Source organism: Dermacentor variabilis, chromosome 1 (genome assembly GCF_050947875.1).
Source record: "Dermacentor variabilis isolate Ectoservices chromosome 1, ASM5094787v1, whole genome shotgun sequence".
NCBI lineage: Eukaryota > Metazoa > Arthropoda > Arachnida > Ixodida > Ixodidae > Dermacentor > Dermacentor variabilis.
This window is the reverse complement of record NC_134568.1, coordinates 225,006,994-225,026,859: the sequence shown is the minus strand read 5'-3', so window position 1 is coordinate 225,026,859 and position 19,866 is coordinate 225,006,994. Positions and strand designations below refer to the sequence as shown.

The window sequence follows — 19,866 nt, the reverse complement described above, 5'->3', positions numbered from 1 at the left end:
AAACTTCTTTTCTGGATGCCCCCAACAGCACCTGCATGTACCAGTTACTGCACACAATTCTTTTAGGTGATCAGACTGTTAATTGTGTATTGTTCTGTTTCTTTATAGCTTAGTAAAGATATACACACACCATACTGGTCATTTTACTTGCAACATACAAGTTAATACAATAATTGTCAATAAAAGAGTTAATTGCCTATTTTACTAAATAACTTTCAAATTGATTTAGTACACATATTACAATAAGGAAATTAATACCTGTCTTGTGTTTATGCCTTTCAGTGTTCCACTTAATAGGAATCCTGAGACTAGCACTAGTTGTAGACGACCATCCCCAAACTTGTGGCAAGATGAATTTGCTCATCATTTTTCGAAAAACCCTTCTTTAGTCAGTGTGGGACAAAGCAGTGTGGAGAACCAGTTTATTTCGTATCTGATTTTGGGGATGAAGTCATTTCAAAACTGGTGCTATTGTCAAAGCTACTACTGAGTGAACATGTTTTGACCACCATCTAGTTTTGGTTCTGCAATAGCAATATGGAAGCTGAAGTGATTGATTAAAAAGTTAATTATCATATTATGTCAAATTTCTTATATTTAATGACTTCAGGCAGGCACTGCTGGAACACTTTGTATATATTGGCTGTGAACTTACTTTCTTATCACACTTGGACTTGATATGGAACCTATACTTTTCGCAGCACATGTAATCATGCTGATGGAGGAATGATAAGATTTTTCTATCACACAATTGATTTTTTCACACAATTGATTGGGTGTTGAGTGCTATATTCAAAGGAGCTCTCTATTGGTTTTAACTCCGTTTTTTTCTAATAAATTTGCAGTCCCTTTGAAGTTTGAATTAATGAGATTCTACATTCATTTCACTTTGGCACATCAGATAAATTGGAATTTGTGAGGCCAGAAGCAGCTAGTAGCTTTGCAATTTTGTAAATCTGAAAATTGGCGTGGAGTGCGCTTGGAAAGCACTACATTTCCCGTTATAATGCAGCACCTATATTGTACAGTTAAAAAGTTAATTACCTTGAATCTTCGCTATTGTCTAACTGCAAATTTTGCAGCATCTTATATTTACAGCAATGCGGCTAAAGTTATCTTGAAGTAATCACTCAAAGTTCTCGCCTGTTATATATTTAGGAATTTTTTGTACATGTCAGCTTAAAGGGACACTAAAGCGACAAAATAAATCAGTTTAGGCTAATGAAGCATTGTTTAAGAACCCTGCAGGCAGTCATTTCAAGAAAATTGTTTGAACATTAGATGAGAAAATAAAGGTCCAAGTATTAGTATTTGAATTTCGCGCTGGTACGTCAGCGTGACGTCGGGGATTCCAAAGTATGTTTTCGCATTTGGGCTGCGTTGGCTGAATAAACGTTCCCGAAACTTGCCACGTTTAATATTTGATTCCTTTAGAACACAATGTAGTCAATGTGAACTGCTATATATAATTAGCAGGCCCTAGAAGATGCCATCAAACTCCAAGATGTCACAGCCCCCAGGTGCGGGAACCAAGTAGGCGTCGCCACCCGTATTTCGTTCTTGAGCTTTTTCTGGTTTACCAAACGTCTTATCGATGTAAGAGTGGTGTTTTTGGTGTTGTAGAATGGTAATTTACTGATGCAGAAGAAATAATTTTTCACTTTAGTGTCCCTTTAAACATCTCTACATAAACACAAAGTCATGTTTGACCAAATGCCTTTTTTTTATTCACCATGTTAGTCATGGTGATTAGGTGTGAACTTGGAAAAATACTTTTTTTCATGATGTTTAGAAGGACTAATGCAGGCATCTTTGAGAACAATTTTTTTCTGTATCTATTGTAGGTGGTAATTTTATCACTTTGTTTATTAATAATTTTCATGGTATACAGAGACCTGGGCAAAATGGATGAAGATGGCTATCTGAGTATCATCGGGCGTCTGAAGGATATGGTCATCAGAGGAGGAGAGAACATTTATCCACTTGAGATTGAAGAAGTTCTCAACACCCACCCTGCTGTTGATGAATGCCATGTATGACGTTTTCATTTTCATCACTTTGAATCTTCATTGCTTGGTGCATGCAGCATTTACATTGGTGTGAAACATGGCAGGTAATTGGAGTGCCAGATTTGCGGATGGGTGAAGAACTTTGTGCCTGGGTGTTGCTTAAGCCAGAATCCAAGGTAACTGATGCTGAGCTTCAGCAGTACTGCAAAGGCAAGGTATGTGCGCATGTCACCTTTGCTTCTCCTACTGTCATGACGTGTTTACTTGCATAATGATCGCACTCGTGTAATGATTGCACTTCTGAATTTTGTCGTCAAAACTCAATTTTTTTTTCTTTCCTGTGTAATGATCGCACCCCGAACTTGCCGCAGCGATATGTCATGTGCCAAGTTTAGCTAATGATAATCGTGCTTACCATCTGTCGAATGCTATGCGAACGACTCTTCAAGGCATACCAAGTGGTCTGCATGCACCAAACATTCCTAAGCAGATGCCCCATTTTATTCCTTTCATCGCTTTCCACACTTCCGTGAAAAAAAAAAAAAAAAAAGCTACAACCAAACTTGCCTTGGTTTTGTTATTTGTAGGCTTTATAATGGTTGTGGTCTACAACAACAAAAAAAAAGGTGCCTTTCGATTCTTGTCGTCTGCGCTCGTGGGCACGCAACAAATCGCGAGTGGAAACGATAGTAGCCACGTTTTCACTGATACTTTAGAAGTGTACCCTATTCATACGCCAACGCTTATAAAACAGCCAAGATATTCGCCCCCCCCTTAGTGGAAACGTGCCATATTAGAATAGTAGTGAAGACGAATGCCGCAGTTTCCGCAGCATACCCGCCATGTGTTTCTATGTCACTGGCAGCTATGCACGCCCACCTCTCTTCCTGTCCCCTCAAAATGGACATGGCTACGTTATTGCCACAGGCTTGCCAATATTAACAATATTATTTATTATGGATATGGAAGAAACTGTTTCAATGCGTGTAATGTGCTCACGAAAAGAAAAAAAAATCGCGTTCGGCACGTTTGGCTTGCTCCGCCTGCTTCCATTTTCGTTTTGGTGTCCCATACTGTCACAGCGGAAGCCGCCTGTTGTCATCCCGCATCAAATGCCGGATGAAAAAAGTTTTTCTTTTCGTGAGAAATTTAACGTGCGTAATGATCGCACCACTGAGTTTTGCGGCAATATTGTTGAAAAAAAAAAAAAGTGCAATCATAATGCGAGTAGATACGGTAGTTGTTTTCTGTGTGCATTAATTGCTCTTCCCCTGTGTTCAGAAGCAGTGGTGAGACACTTAACATTTTTGGTGGAGAGCCCTTAATGACAATTTTTGTGGCGTAGATCCTTCACTTGGTGTGCACACAGCAAAAATATCTTTGGCCTTCTGCTTTTAAGCGTCGTTTAACTCTACCACAGCTCTACCACAGCTATGCCCTCCGGACTTGAAGCCTTTCTTGCGCAAAAAGCTGAGAAACCTTTGGCAATCCATTTGGGACCATGAAACCTCTAATAAACTTTATTTGATTTATCCGCACCTACGAAGTGAGCCTTCGGTAACAAAAGCACAACAGGCTGATGTCATGTTCTGCTGACTGAAAATAGGACACACATACGATACTCAATCTTACTTTTGAGTGATGGTATATCTCCCCTCTGTGGTAGGTGTGTTGAGAGGCTGACCATTCACCTCTTTGTGGAGTGTCAGGAAGCAGAGGCTGAACAAAAAAAGCACTTTCCTTTAGCACATTGATGCCATATTACCCCTCATCCAGTGTTGTTTCTTGGAGCAGAACCAATTTTTGACCACAAATAAGTTCTAAATTTTTTACAAAAGGTTGATTTATTGCGCTTATAAGCCTACGAGGTTCATAGCACATCCTCTCACCAGAAGCTGATGCTGCAATGGTAGTGACCTGCATGGCACATGCCTCCCACTACAGTGAACAGACAGTGGCGATACAGGGCCAGGAAATACCTCGGGTAACAGAATATAAATACCTTGGTATATGGATAAACAAAGGCAATAGATGTATGGAAACACAGGAAAAAACAATAACAGTGAAGGGGAAGAGAAATGCAGCCATAATGAAGCACAGAGCGCCATGGGGATACAATAGGTACGAGGTGCTCCAGTGTATGTGGAAAGGTGTAATGGTTCCAGGACTTACTTTTGGAAGTGCGGTTGTTTGCTTTAAATCAGGGGTACAATCAGGACTCGACGGGAACCAAAGGTCAGTGGGTCGCCTCGGATTGGGCGCTCACTGGAAGACTACAAATGAAGCTGTGCAGGGTGATATGGGCTGGACTAGTTTTGAAGTGAGGGAAGCTCGCAGTAAAATTGAGTATGAAGAACAGCTGAGGAATATGGAAGAAAGTAAATGGGCTGGGAGAGTGTTCAGGTATCTGTACAGGAAAAATCTGTGCAGGTAAACGACAAAAGCCGGAGGCATACAAAAGCACAGTTCGCAATAGGGGATCAGAAAATTTGGGTTTGGTAGTTCATAGTGCTTTCTTTTTAAATTTTATTGTTTAACCTAGGTAGGACCAGTGGCGTAGCAACAGGGGGGGCCGGGGGGCCGTGGGCCCCGGGTGCAAGGGGCCAGTGGGGGGGGGGGTGTCATATACGCCTGAAGACACCCATCTTTCCGCCGGCTTGACTGGGCGCAAATTGCAAAGAATGCTCCGGTATCCCGTAGCCCGAGCTCATGCACCCGATGCGTTGCGCCGCAGAATTGTCGGCTACAGCTCTGTCAACACCCCACGAAATAATTGCACGAATGTGCGGGCAAAAAAATTTAATTTGCGAAATGGTCGCTCAACTACTCGCCTTAGCGGAGCGTTTCATGTGGGGTGCGCTCGTGCTGTGCGTTCATGCTGGGAGCAGGAGTCGCTAAACATACACTGAGGCGTTGGGGCTCTTGGGTCCCTCTTCCGTTCAGAGTGCACAGCGAAGACGAACAAAGACAGCAGCAAGAGGGCGTTCAACCAGCGCGCCCGGTGCTCGCGTTTACGGCGAAGCGTTCGTTGAGAGCGACGTTACATAAGTGGGGCCGTTAAAAGTCGCCAATGGGATTCTCTGGATCGTCTTCAGACTCGGTTCGGCCGAAGAGTTTGGCGGCGTATGACTCGACAGGCTGTAGTCGCGGGCCCGCCGCGATGTCCGGCTCGCTTTTCTTCCCCTCTCCCGCTTGCTGCGAGAAGTAGCTGCGAAACCTGCCGTTATGTTTCACGCTTTCCTTCTTACCCTCGAAAGTTTCAGAAAACTGTTGTTGTTGTGTGCCTTCATGTCACAAGTACAGTGTCTGTATCAGCTGTACAGAATTTTATTTAAAAAAAAGGTGAATTTTGTAAGGATATTTCCCGATCGAGATTCTATGAAGTTATGTCTTTTTGTGATTACTAGGAACTCGGTAGCGCGAAAAATATGGCAGATAAGTAATAATCATATCCTTAAAATCCCGTAATTAGTTCTTATAGAGGAAGCACTTCAATTCGAGAATTGAGGACTCAAAATCATATTATTAACTCAACAAAAACTTCTTAAACAAAATCGTTTTGGGTGCTACAACCTACAGTATTTTGGCACTGCAGGCAGCGCCCAGTATATGACAGCAGCGAAAGAAATATAAAATAGTGGACCAGTGACGTTGATCCCTTAATCCTTTCCATTGCGAGTGCAGACCAACAATAGTGCAAGCTTTCGCTGGCACGGGCTTCATCGCAGCCTTTTCTTTCTTTTTTAATGGTAACGCCAAGAATCGACGCGAAGCGTGCTCTATTCTGTTCCCAATCTTGCGGTGGTACCGCAGCTCAGATAATCACGTTTGTCCGTATAGCAGCAAATGAAAACGAGGCTTTATTGATCAGAATGAAGAGAACTCGTAATTGTTATAGCATTGGCGCCCGCGCAGCGGGGAGGCAGGTAGCGTTTACTAATAGGGTTGGGAAATCAGCGTCACTGACAAACAGTTTAATTTTTGTTTTCGTTCAGGGCTGCCCACAGACAAAATACTGCGTGCCATAGTACCTACGACGATTTTTGTGAAGTTGTTGTTGGGCGAGATATGAATGTCGAGCTTCAATTTTGCAAATGCAATATTGCCGCTAAAGTTGGCAATTAAAAATTTCTTTATAAAGATATCTTTTGTTACTTGTGACGTGAGTCATATTTTCCACGATGCCGCATTTGTATTGGCTGCCAAGCCTTACAGTCTGACAGAAGATGTGCACATGGGCTTATCACACGTTATCAGTGCAGCACCCTGTGTTATTTGGCGCAGGAAAAACAGCGTATATATTTGCTGCATTCGCGATCTCTGGGAAAGAAAGCGAAGGAGAGGGGGACCCGGGGAACGTGCGCGGTATCCAAGGCGGCTGTACTGGTACTGAAACCCAGAAATTGTCGATATCCTCGCCTTCCTCGACTACACAAAGGGGGGGGGGGTGACAAAAGACCTATGGGCCCCGGGTGCCAGACGACCTAGCTACGCCACTGGGTAGGACATTAGGCAGTATAATAGCAAGAGCTTGGTGCCGCAACCCACTGCCCCGTTCCAAAGGGGACGCTCATAACATCCATCCATCCGTCCTCCAGGCCCTTCTGCTTAAGAGCCCTGCTGAAGCAGTAGTGCTACTTATAGCGACGTACCTTAGCATATCACCTCTTTGTAGTACATTGTTTCTTCATAGCATATGTCATGTATCACTGTTTAGTTTTATTGCTAATATATTTCACACTTCTCAACGAATATATTTTTAGGCCTCTATACAGCCGTCTTTCATCCACATCTCGACATTCAGTATTAATTTACCAATGACCGCACATTGTAGCCTTGGCACTCTTTGACTACATCTGGCCCTTGCAACAATAAACACCAATCGTCATCATCATCAGGTGTGTGGTTAACACATTCACTGTCCCCTAAGCTCTGCCGAGACAGATGCTGCCACTAAAGGGCTCGCTATCGGAGTCACCATAGGGGTCAGGTGCGTGCATGCCGACTGGTCAAGTTCAAATTATCTGACGAAGACCAATTTTAGGGTCGAAATAACAAAAATTTGGGCCCATAGGAATGCATGACCACCAGTACGATTGGCTGGGATCGAATTAACCAAAAAAAATTTAATTAACAGGAGTCAAATTAGCAGAAGTCTGCTGTATTGTTCTCTAGGACTAGATGGAACCACATCCAGTCATAGTAATTTTTTTCCATTTTTATTTTTTGCTTAGTTTTGAAAATTACATAAATCTAACCAGTTTCCATCATGTTTGCTTTTGTGTAAATGTCAGGGAAAACATGAAAGGGGCTTTGAAAAGTTACCTGCCATGGTAGCACAGTGGCAATGGTGTTGCCCTGCTGGGCTCAAGGTCATATGCAGGTTAGATCCCGGCCGCGATGGCTACATTCTGATATAGGTTGAATGGAAAAACGCTCGTGTACTGTGCATTGGGTGCCCATTATAAAATCGCATGGGGTCAAAATAAATCTGCAGCCCCCACACTGTGGCATACCTCGTAATCAGATTGTGGTTCTGGCACGTAAAAACCCAGCATTTAATTCATTTCTAATGGTGCTTTGAAAAGTCAAATGAAATAGCAGGCAGCCTTTCAATGAGGTTGTGGGCTCCAAGCCTCATGTAGGCTTGTATGTTCATGGCAGAATCTGCTAGCAACTACGGAAGTTTATTTACCATATGAAAAACAGTGCTGCAGGGCTCTTTAAAAAGGCGCCAAAGGTAAACATTGAATCAATCTAAATTTTTGTATTGCCCTTTTAGAATTTTTGCAATGTTTGTTTTAAGCCAGAGCTCTTAGTTGTAAACAAAATAGTAACTGAATGGCTTGCACAATTTCACAATTTAATCACCCTGAACAAATGCAACCTGTTATGTAGCTGTGCTGTCGGTCTTGAATGTCATGCTTTACCAGGTGTGACTGCCCACTGTTTCTAAATTAATGTCAGTTAGCACATTTTTTCGTGGCTTTCTGCAGAAGCATTGCTCACTTTTATTGCCCACCATACCCATGCAGAAAATCAGTTGTATGTACCACCACATGGCTGAGAATGAATACAGCTTGAGGAATTGTACGGCCTCCAAGATTGGCACCTGTCAGGCTAATGTCCCCTTTCCACAGCTTCCTACGAAGTGGCATTTTAGTCATAGCTAAGTGATTAGTATATGCAGTTGCTGATCTGTTGCCACCACAATTCAAAGGGGATGCCGCTAGTGATAATCATCATCATCATTGGCACATGTGTAGGTGATAACCTCTTTATAATCACACCAAGCCTAGAAATACCAAAGGAAAGAAACAGGCTGTTTTATTTGGGGATATTAGCAGTGTGCACAACAATATAAATTGGGAGGTATTAGGGAACATTCTTAGAGCTGAAGGCCTGGAGTATAGAGACGCCAAAGGAAATATACCGGAATAATACAGTTCATTTAACTTAATAAGGGCTAACTTTAGATGCAACAGTAGATACACAGAAGGGTCCACACCAGGGTTTCCCATTATCATTGCTCCTTTTTATGATATGCATCGTATGCACAGAAATGAGGCAAAAGAGGCAAGTAAGTGGTATTATAATCTTTCATATAAATAAGATGGTGTGTTGGTAGAGTAGCATCTTTTGGGTTTGATGTATGCAAGTGACTTTGTTTGTTGGTGAATAGCTAGAAAAATAGTCTGATTTTGGGGCCATATAGTGAAAGGATTCTCTTCTTCCAATTCACAAATCAGTTTTACTAAAGCCCACAAGGTGGAAGGAAGTTGATTGGTTGATTGATTGAAGTTGATTAGGTTGATTTTCATCCACCTAAGCGTAGCGCAGCGTTAAGCTACAAAGGAGACCTACTACAGGTTTCTCAGTAACAAAGCTTTGCATTTGAAGAAAAATTTGTGCTGGTCCAGGAATTGAACTCGCGACCAACACCTTTCTGGGGCGTTCGCTGTACAATCTGAGCTAAACAGGAAGCTAATTGATCGCAGAGTAAGGCTGAGTTAATAACTCAAAACAACTGGAACCAGAGTATGATAAATCATTTCTGTGGAAGCCTGCAAGGTGCAGGAAGTTTCATGAAAGGAACAATTGTCATTCACTCAACTGTTACACAGACCCATTGTAGTCTGTGCTCTACCAAACCTCTGATCCTCACCTGAGGCTTGTAGGTGTGATCGATAACTCCCGAACATTCGTCTTGCACAACTAAGTTTCAAAGGGATCCTCACCTGAGGCTTGTAGGTATGATCGATAACTCTTGAACACTCTCCTTGCACAACTAAGTTTCAACAGCATAAAGGCAAGGGCTGAGCACAACAGAAAATACACTTTTCCCGAAACAAAGTTTATCGCATGCCAGTGGACTTTCTAAATGTTGGGCAAAGAAAGCTAGTAGGTGTTTACTTGGGTCTAGGTAAATAATGAAAATATGGGAGAGGAGAGACCTGTGATACTCCCTTGGTTATGGTTAGCAGTCATCTGTCTCGGCACTCGCTGGATCCCACTGATGTCACCAACCCTGCCTAGCTCCCACTTAAAACCCAATTAGCACAGGACTCTGCTGCCACTTGACAGTCCATGTTTGCAATCGGTTGGCAAGGAGTTTGTGCCACTGGTTTGGAAGCTGCCTGGCTCCTCACACAAGAAAAGCAGAAGGTGGCATGTGTCTTCATTGTTCATAACACATGCGTGAGCGTGGGAAAAATACAAAGTTCCATAATTCCCACATCATGATAAAATATGGTCCCTTGTTGATGTTTTTAGAGAGGAGGGTGAAGCTTTAGGATTTCAGTTTAGTGTACATAAATGGTGGAATGCTTCCTGGAAAAGGGCTTTGCAGTGCCCACTGTACTATAACAAAGTTTTCAATAAGGCCTGTTGAGACCCTAAGGTAAAACAGCCCAGTCCTCTACCACACTGTGCACCTGCAAGGCTTCATTTGCACTAACACACCCTTTGTGCACACAACTCTTACCCCTCAAGGCAAAGCACCATAGTCTGGTGGTGCATTATCTATTGTTGACACATCACACTCACCAATATCAGCGTGAACATTTGTAAAAGTTGATTTTTTTTTCTTTTTTGCAGCTTAGCCACTTCAAGATTCCAAAGTATTTCCTCTATGAGAAAGATTATCCAAAGACAGCTATAGGCAAAGCACAGAAAAACAGAATGCGGGAAACAGCAGCAAAGAAGTTGGGTCTCTGAGCAGGAAGAACTCAGTGATGATGGACTTTACCACCTTGATCACCTTGTGGCTTCTGGTGCTTGTTGGCCTCTTGGACTCTTGGACCTGAGCCTGCAAATGGCAATAAGAAAAGTCATTTCTTGCTTCAGAAGTGGTGCAAGCATTGGCAGCATGCATTTGTTGACTTTTTAAGAGGCAGTACAGCAAGTAAAGGCATCATGGTGTGTAGTGATAAACTATATTGAAACTTATGTGTCATGCTTGTTGTAAGAGCAGTCAGATGTGGTGGTGGCCTGTAGAGCAGATGATAGTACGGTGTGCTTATATTTGCTCACTTATTCTGCACTGTTAAATGACAAGGATACAGGCTCTTTCACAAAGAGGCAATCCTCCTATGTGGTATAGGAGCCCTCCACAAAATACGTACTGTTTCTCAGGAACACACGGAGAAGCTGTACCTGTGGTTTTACTGAATGTGAAACGGAGTTTCACTCGCAGATTTGTCAAGTCGCAATTGTTCTAGTGACAGTGCTTACAGGTCACCAGTGATACATGCATTTAGTGTGTTTATTGTGCTATGTAAAAGAGGCCATGACTACTACTTGTTTATCTTCTTTCAGTACGTATAGGAAGTCTGAATAGACTCGCAGTTTGGTATCTGAGTTAAAGCATAGTAGCCATTTTGTGCGTCTCACTCCTTTTCCTTTTTTTTTTTATGGAACACAAGTTTTGTGATAAAACATGAAAGTTCTGTTTGTAGAGTGTATAAGCGTGACTGAACGAGGACGTAGAAAGAAACAGATACACAGACACAGCGCTTTGTATATGGATATTTGTTTAAATAATTATTCACTACTCAAATCATGTTTTATGCACAGACAATTGGTCCACTTATCTGTACAGAAAATAGAAAGCACTTAAGCTTTGTTTATTTTCTTTTTTGTTGTGGTGTTTTGCTCAGATAAATGTAGCCACTCACCTGTGTCTTTGTCTTACCATATGCCAATGTTTACTGAGCTAAGTTATGCCGTCATATCCCTGGACGCATGCAATATTTTGTATTTTGTTTGTCTTTGGCAATTCTGTTCATCTTTACGACACATTCTCTGATAGTGCTCAATATTTTGTTATCGAGTATGTTGAGTTGGATGTGTATGCGAGAATGCTATGCATAAAATTCCAAGGTTTGTTCGTAGCTGTGCTGGAAATAATCTGAAATGACTTCGTGGGCTATACTGCATGTCATTGGTACACTTTTTCCTCTTTAATCTAGTGCCACATCTTGTATCATACTGTGCCTTCTGTTTAATCTCATCTCAGTCGCCTTGTGGCAAACTGTGTTAAGGTGTCAACCACACATGCTATATTCACATGAATATAGCATTACTTCATTTCTCATAAATTTTCAGGCTAAAAGTTTAGATTGGAATAAAGAGCACTCTAGGAAGTTTCTAAACAAACTGTCCTATGATTAATATATATGTTCTTTTTTTTCTTCAATACATCGGGCTTCACCTTTGAACAAAGAAGCTTTGAATGCAGGAAGCAGGTCCTATTTTATTACCTTTGCATTCTCCCTATACAAAAATAGGCTATGTACTAAAATGATAAAATTATCTATCTCATGCCAAAAACGATTTGTTGCAAATCTGGCATAAAGCTATTTTGCTGAAAATGTGATGTGTGTTTTCTGTGATTTGTACATGATTTTCTTCAGCCCCAAAGATATGTAGTCATTTTCTTTGGATACATGGTACTACATAATATAAGCACTTATGTGGTCTCCTATTTATCTGTCTCTGTGGTCTTGCACTACAAACCTTTCAAAATGTAATATCAGTATGGCTGAGTCTCTGCTTTTATCAAATGCATGACTTGCAGTCAACATATAGTTGCAGCGACTGGCAGGGCCGTAGCCAGGGGGGGGGGGCTTATGGGGCTTCAGCCCTCCCCCCCCCCCCCCGCGAAATTTTTTCGTGCTGTCATGAGCCGCCGACCAAAACAACTCCCGGCGCCGGACATCATGCTCGATTTTGTCAAGAATGTCCTTTTCACGCTCGAAATGACATTTTAGCGCGAACATTGCGAAATCGGGCTGGATTTCGCGGCAACGCCCATGCATCGGGAGGCGCATATCGTAACGCAAGGCCCCCCACCGAGCACAAAGTTTCAAGGGCGTTTTGATGGCGAGCGGGCTCATCTCGGCATCTCGCGGAGGCGGCGGAATCTACGGAGCGCTTGGATTAGAATACTGAAACTTTATGGGTATAATGTTCTCATAACCTTTTGGTGCGAAAGGTGCATTGACATTTCCAAAGTCGTGCATTAGGTTTTCCATTCCGGAACATTGTGGGTTTAATGCTGTTATAAACATTTGACGCCAAAGGTGCGTTGACTTTTCTAAAGTCGTGCATCGGACCATACAAAGAGACAAGCCAAATCAACAAGACGCGCATAGCAGACGAGAAAACGAAACAATGCAGTCGCTCACCGCTAGCACTGCAGGGACTCGACGGATTGCAACGCGTTCGCTTGAAGGCAACCTCTCCGGAAAATTTTGTCAAGCCGGTAAGATACCGAGCAGTATGCGCATGGTTCTCTGTGGACTAAGCATCTCACGTTTTCTTCGATATTCCTTTGGTAGCCACACTAGGTGCCCAAAGTAGGCATACGATTGTAGCCAACATGCTTTCCTTTGCGTTATTTCATTTCGGCGCCCCCCTGTGGCGTACTCCAGGGTAGCGTACCGTACTGCTGCCGAGAAGTAGCGGCGCCTGCCTATCGAAGCTCGACCGACATTACTTATTGGGTAGCGTGGCGTTGTCGGCGGGCTGTAGGCATCCGGTAGACCATGGCGACCCAGCAAGGGCGAGACGATTTGCTAGTGCGAAACTTGCACGGTTTATTCAAAGGTAGTTGAAAGAAAATAAGAAAAGCATAAAGTATATGAAAGTACATTTCGGAGCCCCTTAAACAGGCTCTCTACAAGTGTGGGCGGGATCTTGCTACCGTCGATGTCACGTGACAGGCACAGAGAGAGGGTGCCCTCCTCCTGCATTACCGAGCGCGGGTAGAAGTCAACCCTCATTTCGACGAATCCTGGTAGAAGGCCCTTTGTGCGCAAGCTTACTGACGTTGACCCTCGCAGAAGAAGTCAGCCCTCTTTTCGACGAATCCTGGTAGAAGGCCCTTGTGCGCAGGGTGCGTGACAATAACCCTCGCAGGAGAAGTCAAGCCTCATTTCGACGAAGCCTGGTAGAAGGTCGGGTCAACGACCTGTCGCCCGTGGTGTCCGGCCTAGTAGAAGGTAGGGGGAACGACCTGTCGCCCGTGGTGTCCGACGCCAACCCTAACAGCATCTCCGGCGGGAGAGGAAGATCCCGACGTGTAGGGGCCAGCAGCCGCTGTTCGAGGTATCGGCGTTTCGGTATCAGAATTCCCCGTAGAGGTCACGAACCCTTAGTTCGTAGCAGGTAGGTTCCTGGGAGTGGTTATCCGTCCCCGTGGCGCTCTTGTGACTTTCCTCCCTGGTCCGGTCCGGTGAAATTGGTCTTGCAAGCAGGTCTCGCAACTTTTCGTCTCCTGTGTGGGCAAGCAATCACCCCAGAACAGTGCCGGACCCACAACCACAAAGCAGCGAGCACAAGGCCACCCTCCCTCAAGACACACCTGCCTTTTAAAATAAAAGAAAACCCGCTACACCTTTCCCATCTCCTACGCGCGTCCTCCCCCCCTCAACACTAAAAACAGCCATTTCTTGAAAGCGTTAGGACGTGGTTATTAAAATCGGCTAACAATCGGCTTCACTTCGGAAAAACATATGAATGCACGAAAAAAATGCCACGGAAACCCGGATGAGCATGAGGCTTTCGATACTCTAGGGGCAACGACTTAAGCCGTCGGCATTGCCGTTAAGCTTACCCTTCTTGTAGCGAATATCGAAGGTGTACTGTTGAAGAGCCAAGCTCCAGCGCAAAAGACGACCGTTTTTCGTAGACATGGACTGCAGCCATGTGAGGGGACAGTGATCAGTCTCTATGGTGAATCTTGGGCCAGCGATATAGCAAGCTAGCTTCTGCACCGCCCAAACTACACGAACAGCATGTTTCCAACTTATCGCAGTGGCGTACTTATCGCACGTATTGGTGCCACTGAACAGTCTGGTCAACTTCACAAGTACGTAATCACAAGCACGCTAGCCTTGTGGTCGCTAATCAGAACGCGTACTTGCGTCGTAGGCAAACTTTTTATTACGCTTACTCACGTGTCTTTCTCTAGTCCCTACAGGACACGTGACTCAAACGAACAATTAAACTTGCGGGACTTACACACTCCGCAGAACCCTTAAAATAAAGCGTCTTTTATTAACTCGTTTCACGCATGGTTATCAGAGAAGTCGGAACACGGCTGCCCTCAACACACTCGAGCAACCCAGTCATAAATCTGCTTCCTTCCGTCCACACAGGACAGACGCTAAAGGAACTAAGGACGCTTCTCAGTGCAAATGGTGCACTTACTGAAAACCTACGCGGTTAACCTTAGAAAAATAAAAAAATCGCTTATAACGAAAAACGTTAACTAATACACACGCGCGCTACGATAGGCCTCTCACCGATAACCTTGACACTCAGGTTACTCACACACTCAAAAAAAAGAAAGCCTATATACTCAATAATGAACACCTCGCGAGACTAAACTTTTACCTAAAAGGCATCTTTCCAATCTCGGAGCTTTTCAAACGAAAACACAAAGCTCCTACCTTACATATTGAAAGAAATTCTTAGTCCCATATCGCGAAAATTATCCGATGCTCAAAAAATAAAACAAAACACTTCATTTCTACGGGAGCTCCCTTGGTCTCCCGTTTCAAACGTTTTTGACTGACTCATACTTTGAGCCGTACTCGAGGGGGTCGCGGTCCGAAAGCTACTCTGGCTACGGAGGAACAACAAAAGGGCTGACTCACTATCGGCTCCCCCAAGACGTTAGAGTCCCCTGCCAATTTGCGTCCTGGCGCCCCGCTTTCATCATGACCTCGATTGACCGCGTCGCTGCTCCCCACCTGGTCTCGTCTTGCCACCTTGCGCTTCTTCGTACTGCACGCTGAGCTTCGAAAAGAACGACGGAACGACGAGGAATTTAACTGCCCCGTGCCCTTTGTCCGCGTCCGTGCAGAATATGCTTCTCGGTCCCCTTTTGACCGGTGGCTCGAACGTGCTTGATGCGTCAACATCGTCTGTGACGACCGCACCTTTCTTTTCGCCGCACCCTGCCTTTTCGCACCTGTCGCCGTCTTTGGCTTCGCTACTTTAGCCACCGCATTTCGATCCTTACGGCGCTTCTTTCTGCGGCGTTTTCTCTTTGAATTCTCCTTCATGTCGCCTTCTGGCGCCTCGTGCTGGCCGTTACACATCTCATCGGCGCGGATCGGTCTCTTGCCCGCACAGCCTGAGTGATTATCATTTAAATCGACTCTATCTTTGCCTCGACTGGCGGACAGCTCAACCGACTCTGGCACAATGCAGCAGGCTTTACTCGAGTTATGCAACTCGCGCTCTTGCGAACTGCCCTCTACTGCATTGCCCAGCTCACGCTGTGCATCGACACACAGCCCGTCGGTCTCGAGCGCTGCCTCACGTGCACAGTCCGAATGATTCCTAATTAAATCATCCATCTCTAGGCTACCTAGACTGGCGGAGAGCCACACCGATCCCTGAACAATGCAGTTGTCCTCACGTGAACTACGGAGCTCGCCGTCCCGATAACTACTCTCAACTGCATCGTCCAGCTGGCACCTCACTTCGGCACGCAGATCTGACTCGACATGGGTGCTCGCGTCTGTCAAGTCCGCAGTATTCTGTACCTCGCTAACGACCTCGCTACCATGAGATGCGACGCACACGCGCGGTAACTGTGCCAATTTGTTCGTAGCTGGCCTAGCTGTCTCTACAGTCCTCTGTTGGCACAGCACCTCGTCGCTCTCACTCTGGCCTTTAAAGGCCTCTGTTGCCACTAAGGCATCGTTAGCAGCTAGCCCTTTCCGTTCGCGTATGAATGGGCCGCTAATCTCACAGGCAATACTTTTCTCGTCGGCTTTTGGCGAAAGTCTGCTAGATACATTCTCATTCTTTTGCTCTGTACTGCCTACAGAATTTTCAGACAGGCGTTGTCTTTGTTCCTTTAACTGCTGAAAATATTGTATCTGTTTTTTTAATGCCGCTACCGCTTTCTCGTGCTTTTGCTTACGTTCTTCTTCTTCCTCTAGGCGCTTACGCTCTTCTTTTTCCTCTAGGCGCTTACGCTCTTCTTTTTCGTCTTTCTCTAGGCGCTTACGCTCTTCTTTTTCTTCAAGGCGCTTACGCTCTTCCTCTGTCTCTTTAATGCTCTCGAGGCATTCCGTCAGTTCCTCGTCGTCTGCCCCGGTCGCTTCGATCGCCTCAATGATCTCCGGCTTTCTCTTTGATTCGGCAATTTGGAGGCCTAACTCTTTGGCCAAGCTCAACAATTCCGGCTTCTTTAGTGCCTTCAAGTTCATGGCTGCCCTTAGTGCTGCTAAACCTTCACTCTATACAACCTTGACGTACTCAAACTTCCGTCAACGATTTAAAGAAAAATCACTGCTATGTACTTTCCAAAAAATACGTAAAAGCCAAGTGATATCTCAGTGAAGAAAAGCCGTGCACTCACCATATGCAGTCATGATCCAGACACCTTCCTTCCGAACGTTGTCGCCAGGACGAAGAGGCTACGATCTCGTAGTTGTCGTCCAAGTTGGGGTCTCCAGGATTCCGTATCCCAATCGCTGCCAGTCAGTTTGTTGCATTTGGAGGCGATCCCACCGCTGCCACCAGTTTGTTGCGTACTCCAGGGTAGCGTACCGTACTGTTGCCGAGAAGTAGCGGCGCCTGCCTATCGAAGCTCGACCGACATTACTTACTGGGTAGCGTGGCGTTTTCGGCGGGCTGCAGGCATCCGGTGGACCATGGCGACCGAGCAAGGGCGAGACGATTTGCTAGTGCGAAACTTGCACGGTTTATTCAAAGATAGTTGAAAGAAAATAAGAAAAGCATGAAGTATATGAAAGAACATTTTGGAGCCCCTTAAATAGGCTCTCTACAAGTGTGGGCGGGATCTTGCTTCCATCGATGTCACGTGACAGGCACAGAGAGAGGGCCCCTTCTCCTGCATTACCGAGCGCGGGTAGGAGAAGTCAACCCTCATTTCGACGAATCCTGGTAGAAGGCCCTTTGTGCGCAAGCTTACTGACTTTGACCCTCGCAGAAGAAGTCAGCCCTCTTTTCGACGAATCCTGGTAGAAGGCCCTTGTGCGCAGGATGCGTGGCAATAACCCTCGCAGGAGAAGTCAAGCCTCATTTCGACGAAGCCTGGTAGAAGGTCGGGTCAACGACCTGTCGCCCGTGGTGTCCGGCCTAGTAGAAGGTAGGGGGAACGACCTGTCGCCCGTGGTGTCCGACGCCAACCCTAACACTCCCCCCCCATTAGCCAAAAAAAAAAGAAAGACTGTTGCGGCGCAGCGAATCGTCGCATGGTGAAAGTTCGATTTTGTTACTTCTGCGGAAAGTAATTGGCCACGGGACGCTTCAGTTGCCGGATACTCCTATTATATTATTGCGATAGCAGCTATGTGGAGACTCCAGGCGCATTCCTGCCGTCGCCGTCGCCCTAATGTTCCGTATAAATAAGGTCCAAGGGCGATAACGTCGTGACCGCGCACCGCATGCTGTACATGCGAATCAAAGCGAAAGGGGGGGTGGGGGGGGCGGCATGGGTGAGCCGATGATGGTGGCTCAGTCTTGTGTGCGCAAAGGAGAACAGCTTTGACGAAGCGCGCCGCCTTCCGTCGCGCGCGATACATCGGGGGAGTGGAGGGATGGAGGGGAGAGGAGGGGGCTGTGATCTGTGAATGTGTGGTTGCGCAACATGTTTATTTTGCCTTGTTTGACGCATCATATATACTAACTTTTTCTTAGATAGATAGATTTATTGGAGTAGTATACGTATATTTAAATATTTTGTCGCGAGATATTGTGTATATGCGCAGTGAACGATGTTTCCAGTGGCACTTTTTGCCCTTTATCAAGCTGTATCTTCATTTGTATATTCCATTGTATCATCGCATTTCTAATGTACGAAGGCGAATCAAATGAAAGTGAGCCAACCCACCCCGCGCAATAATGGTTCGGTTCATTATTTGCGAGGCATGCGCGTAGCACATAGGCATCTCATTTACAAACGTGACATACAGGGGGAGGATAAATGTTATTTAATGCTGTCATACACTGGGTTGGTTGCGTGACATAATGGACACTTCAAAAGTTGAACAGAGCAGTGTGGTGAGGTTTTTGACAGATCAGGATGTTACCCAAAAAGAAATTAGTCGCCGTATGGCCGCCGTGTGCGTTGAACATTGCATTTCATTGGCCACTGTGAAGCATTGGAGCAAATGGTTCAAAGAAGGACGTGAAAGTTGCAAAGACGATCCATGGCCGGGCCAAAGCCACCATGCAATCACCCCCAACACAATTACAAAGGCTGATTAGACAAGAACGGAGGATAAGCATCGATGAATTGGCAGGGCGTGTAAACATCAATCACGGTTCGGGTCACACCATAATTCATGAACATCGGCTCTTGTGTGCGCAATGGATGCCCAAGATTTTGAACAATCGCCAGAAGACGGAAAAGTTCGGCGCTGCCTTGACTCATCTAATCTTGTAGCACAATAAGGGTTCGAAGTAGTGACGTCATACAAACAACTTCATGGGGTGTTTCTGAGCTCGCTCTACAACTTCTGAAATGTGGCTTTTGCCATAAAACGAATATGATTTCTTTTATAATTCAACGTAACTAATTAACTAATCGAATTTCAAAAAACAGTGAAACTCAAGACGGCCACAAACAATATGCCGTTGGTCTCCCTTATGCAAAGTGTAGCACTGTGTTTTAATCTTTCGTTCCAGTTACCTGAAACACGCAACGGATATTTCTTCAAAACGGCATTGTCTTGCTTTGCAGTCTTAGTTCACTGTGGATAAGTTTGCTGTGCACTTTGGGGTATGGAAATTTAAGAGTGGTTAGTTGCTTTGAGTATGCTTAATGTAGTGACCATCTCCATTTTAATGATTTAGAGTGGCATGTTTTCAGTAGGATGTATTGAATAAGCTAGCATTATTGCTAGCTATGTTTTACTCATTGAAAGTTTATTTGCGTTCACACTATTAATTTTTGCCACCAATCATGGCACTGCAATTCTGGCACTGTTTGTCACTGTAATCCTGGCACACGCCCGCACCACTACTTTGGGTACGGCAAGAGTGCATTTGCTGGAATAGCAAACTCTAGTATGCTCAAAATTGAAGCCAAGAAAAAAATGCAACAGAACCAACGAGTTGGAATCTATATATAGCGAATCTGTGTGAACCAATAAATAGTCGAAACACCAGTACATGCACGCGCGCACACACACAAGCGCGGGCGCACAAATTATGCCGAGCCTTTCGTTAAAGCGCCCCTTACCAGGCACCATAGCAAATTTTGGTTGTACGCTGGAAGTTGTTACGTGTCCTCTAGGGAGCGTTATGCCGCAACAATGTTTCAAATCGACTCATTGATAGCCGAAAGAGAACTATTTCAGTGCCG

The 19,866-nt window shown here is 44.8% G+C and overlaps 1 protein-coding gene across 1 annotated transcript in view; it reads left to right on the top strand.

Annotated features, from left to right (window-relative positions):
* LOC142557769 (putative acyl-CoA synthetase YngI) overlaps nt 1-11,025 on the top strand; it is a 158,006-nt gene extending 146,981 nt beyond the window's left edge. Inside the window, exons 14-16 of the mRNA XM_075669872.1 lie at nt 1,892-2,033; nt 2,114-2,224; nt 10,107-11,025. Coding sequence (XP_075525987.1) covers nt 1,892-2,033; nt 2,114-2,224; nt 10,107-10,226 — 373 coding nt within the window. The 3' untranslated portion in view covers nt 10,227-11,025. The remainder of the gene's footprint in view (nt 1-1,891; nt 2,034-2,113; nt 2,225-10,106) is intronic.
* Nucleotides 11,026-19,866: the final 8,841 nt, after the last annotated feature.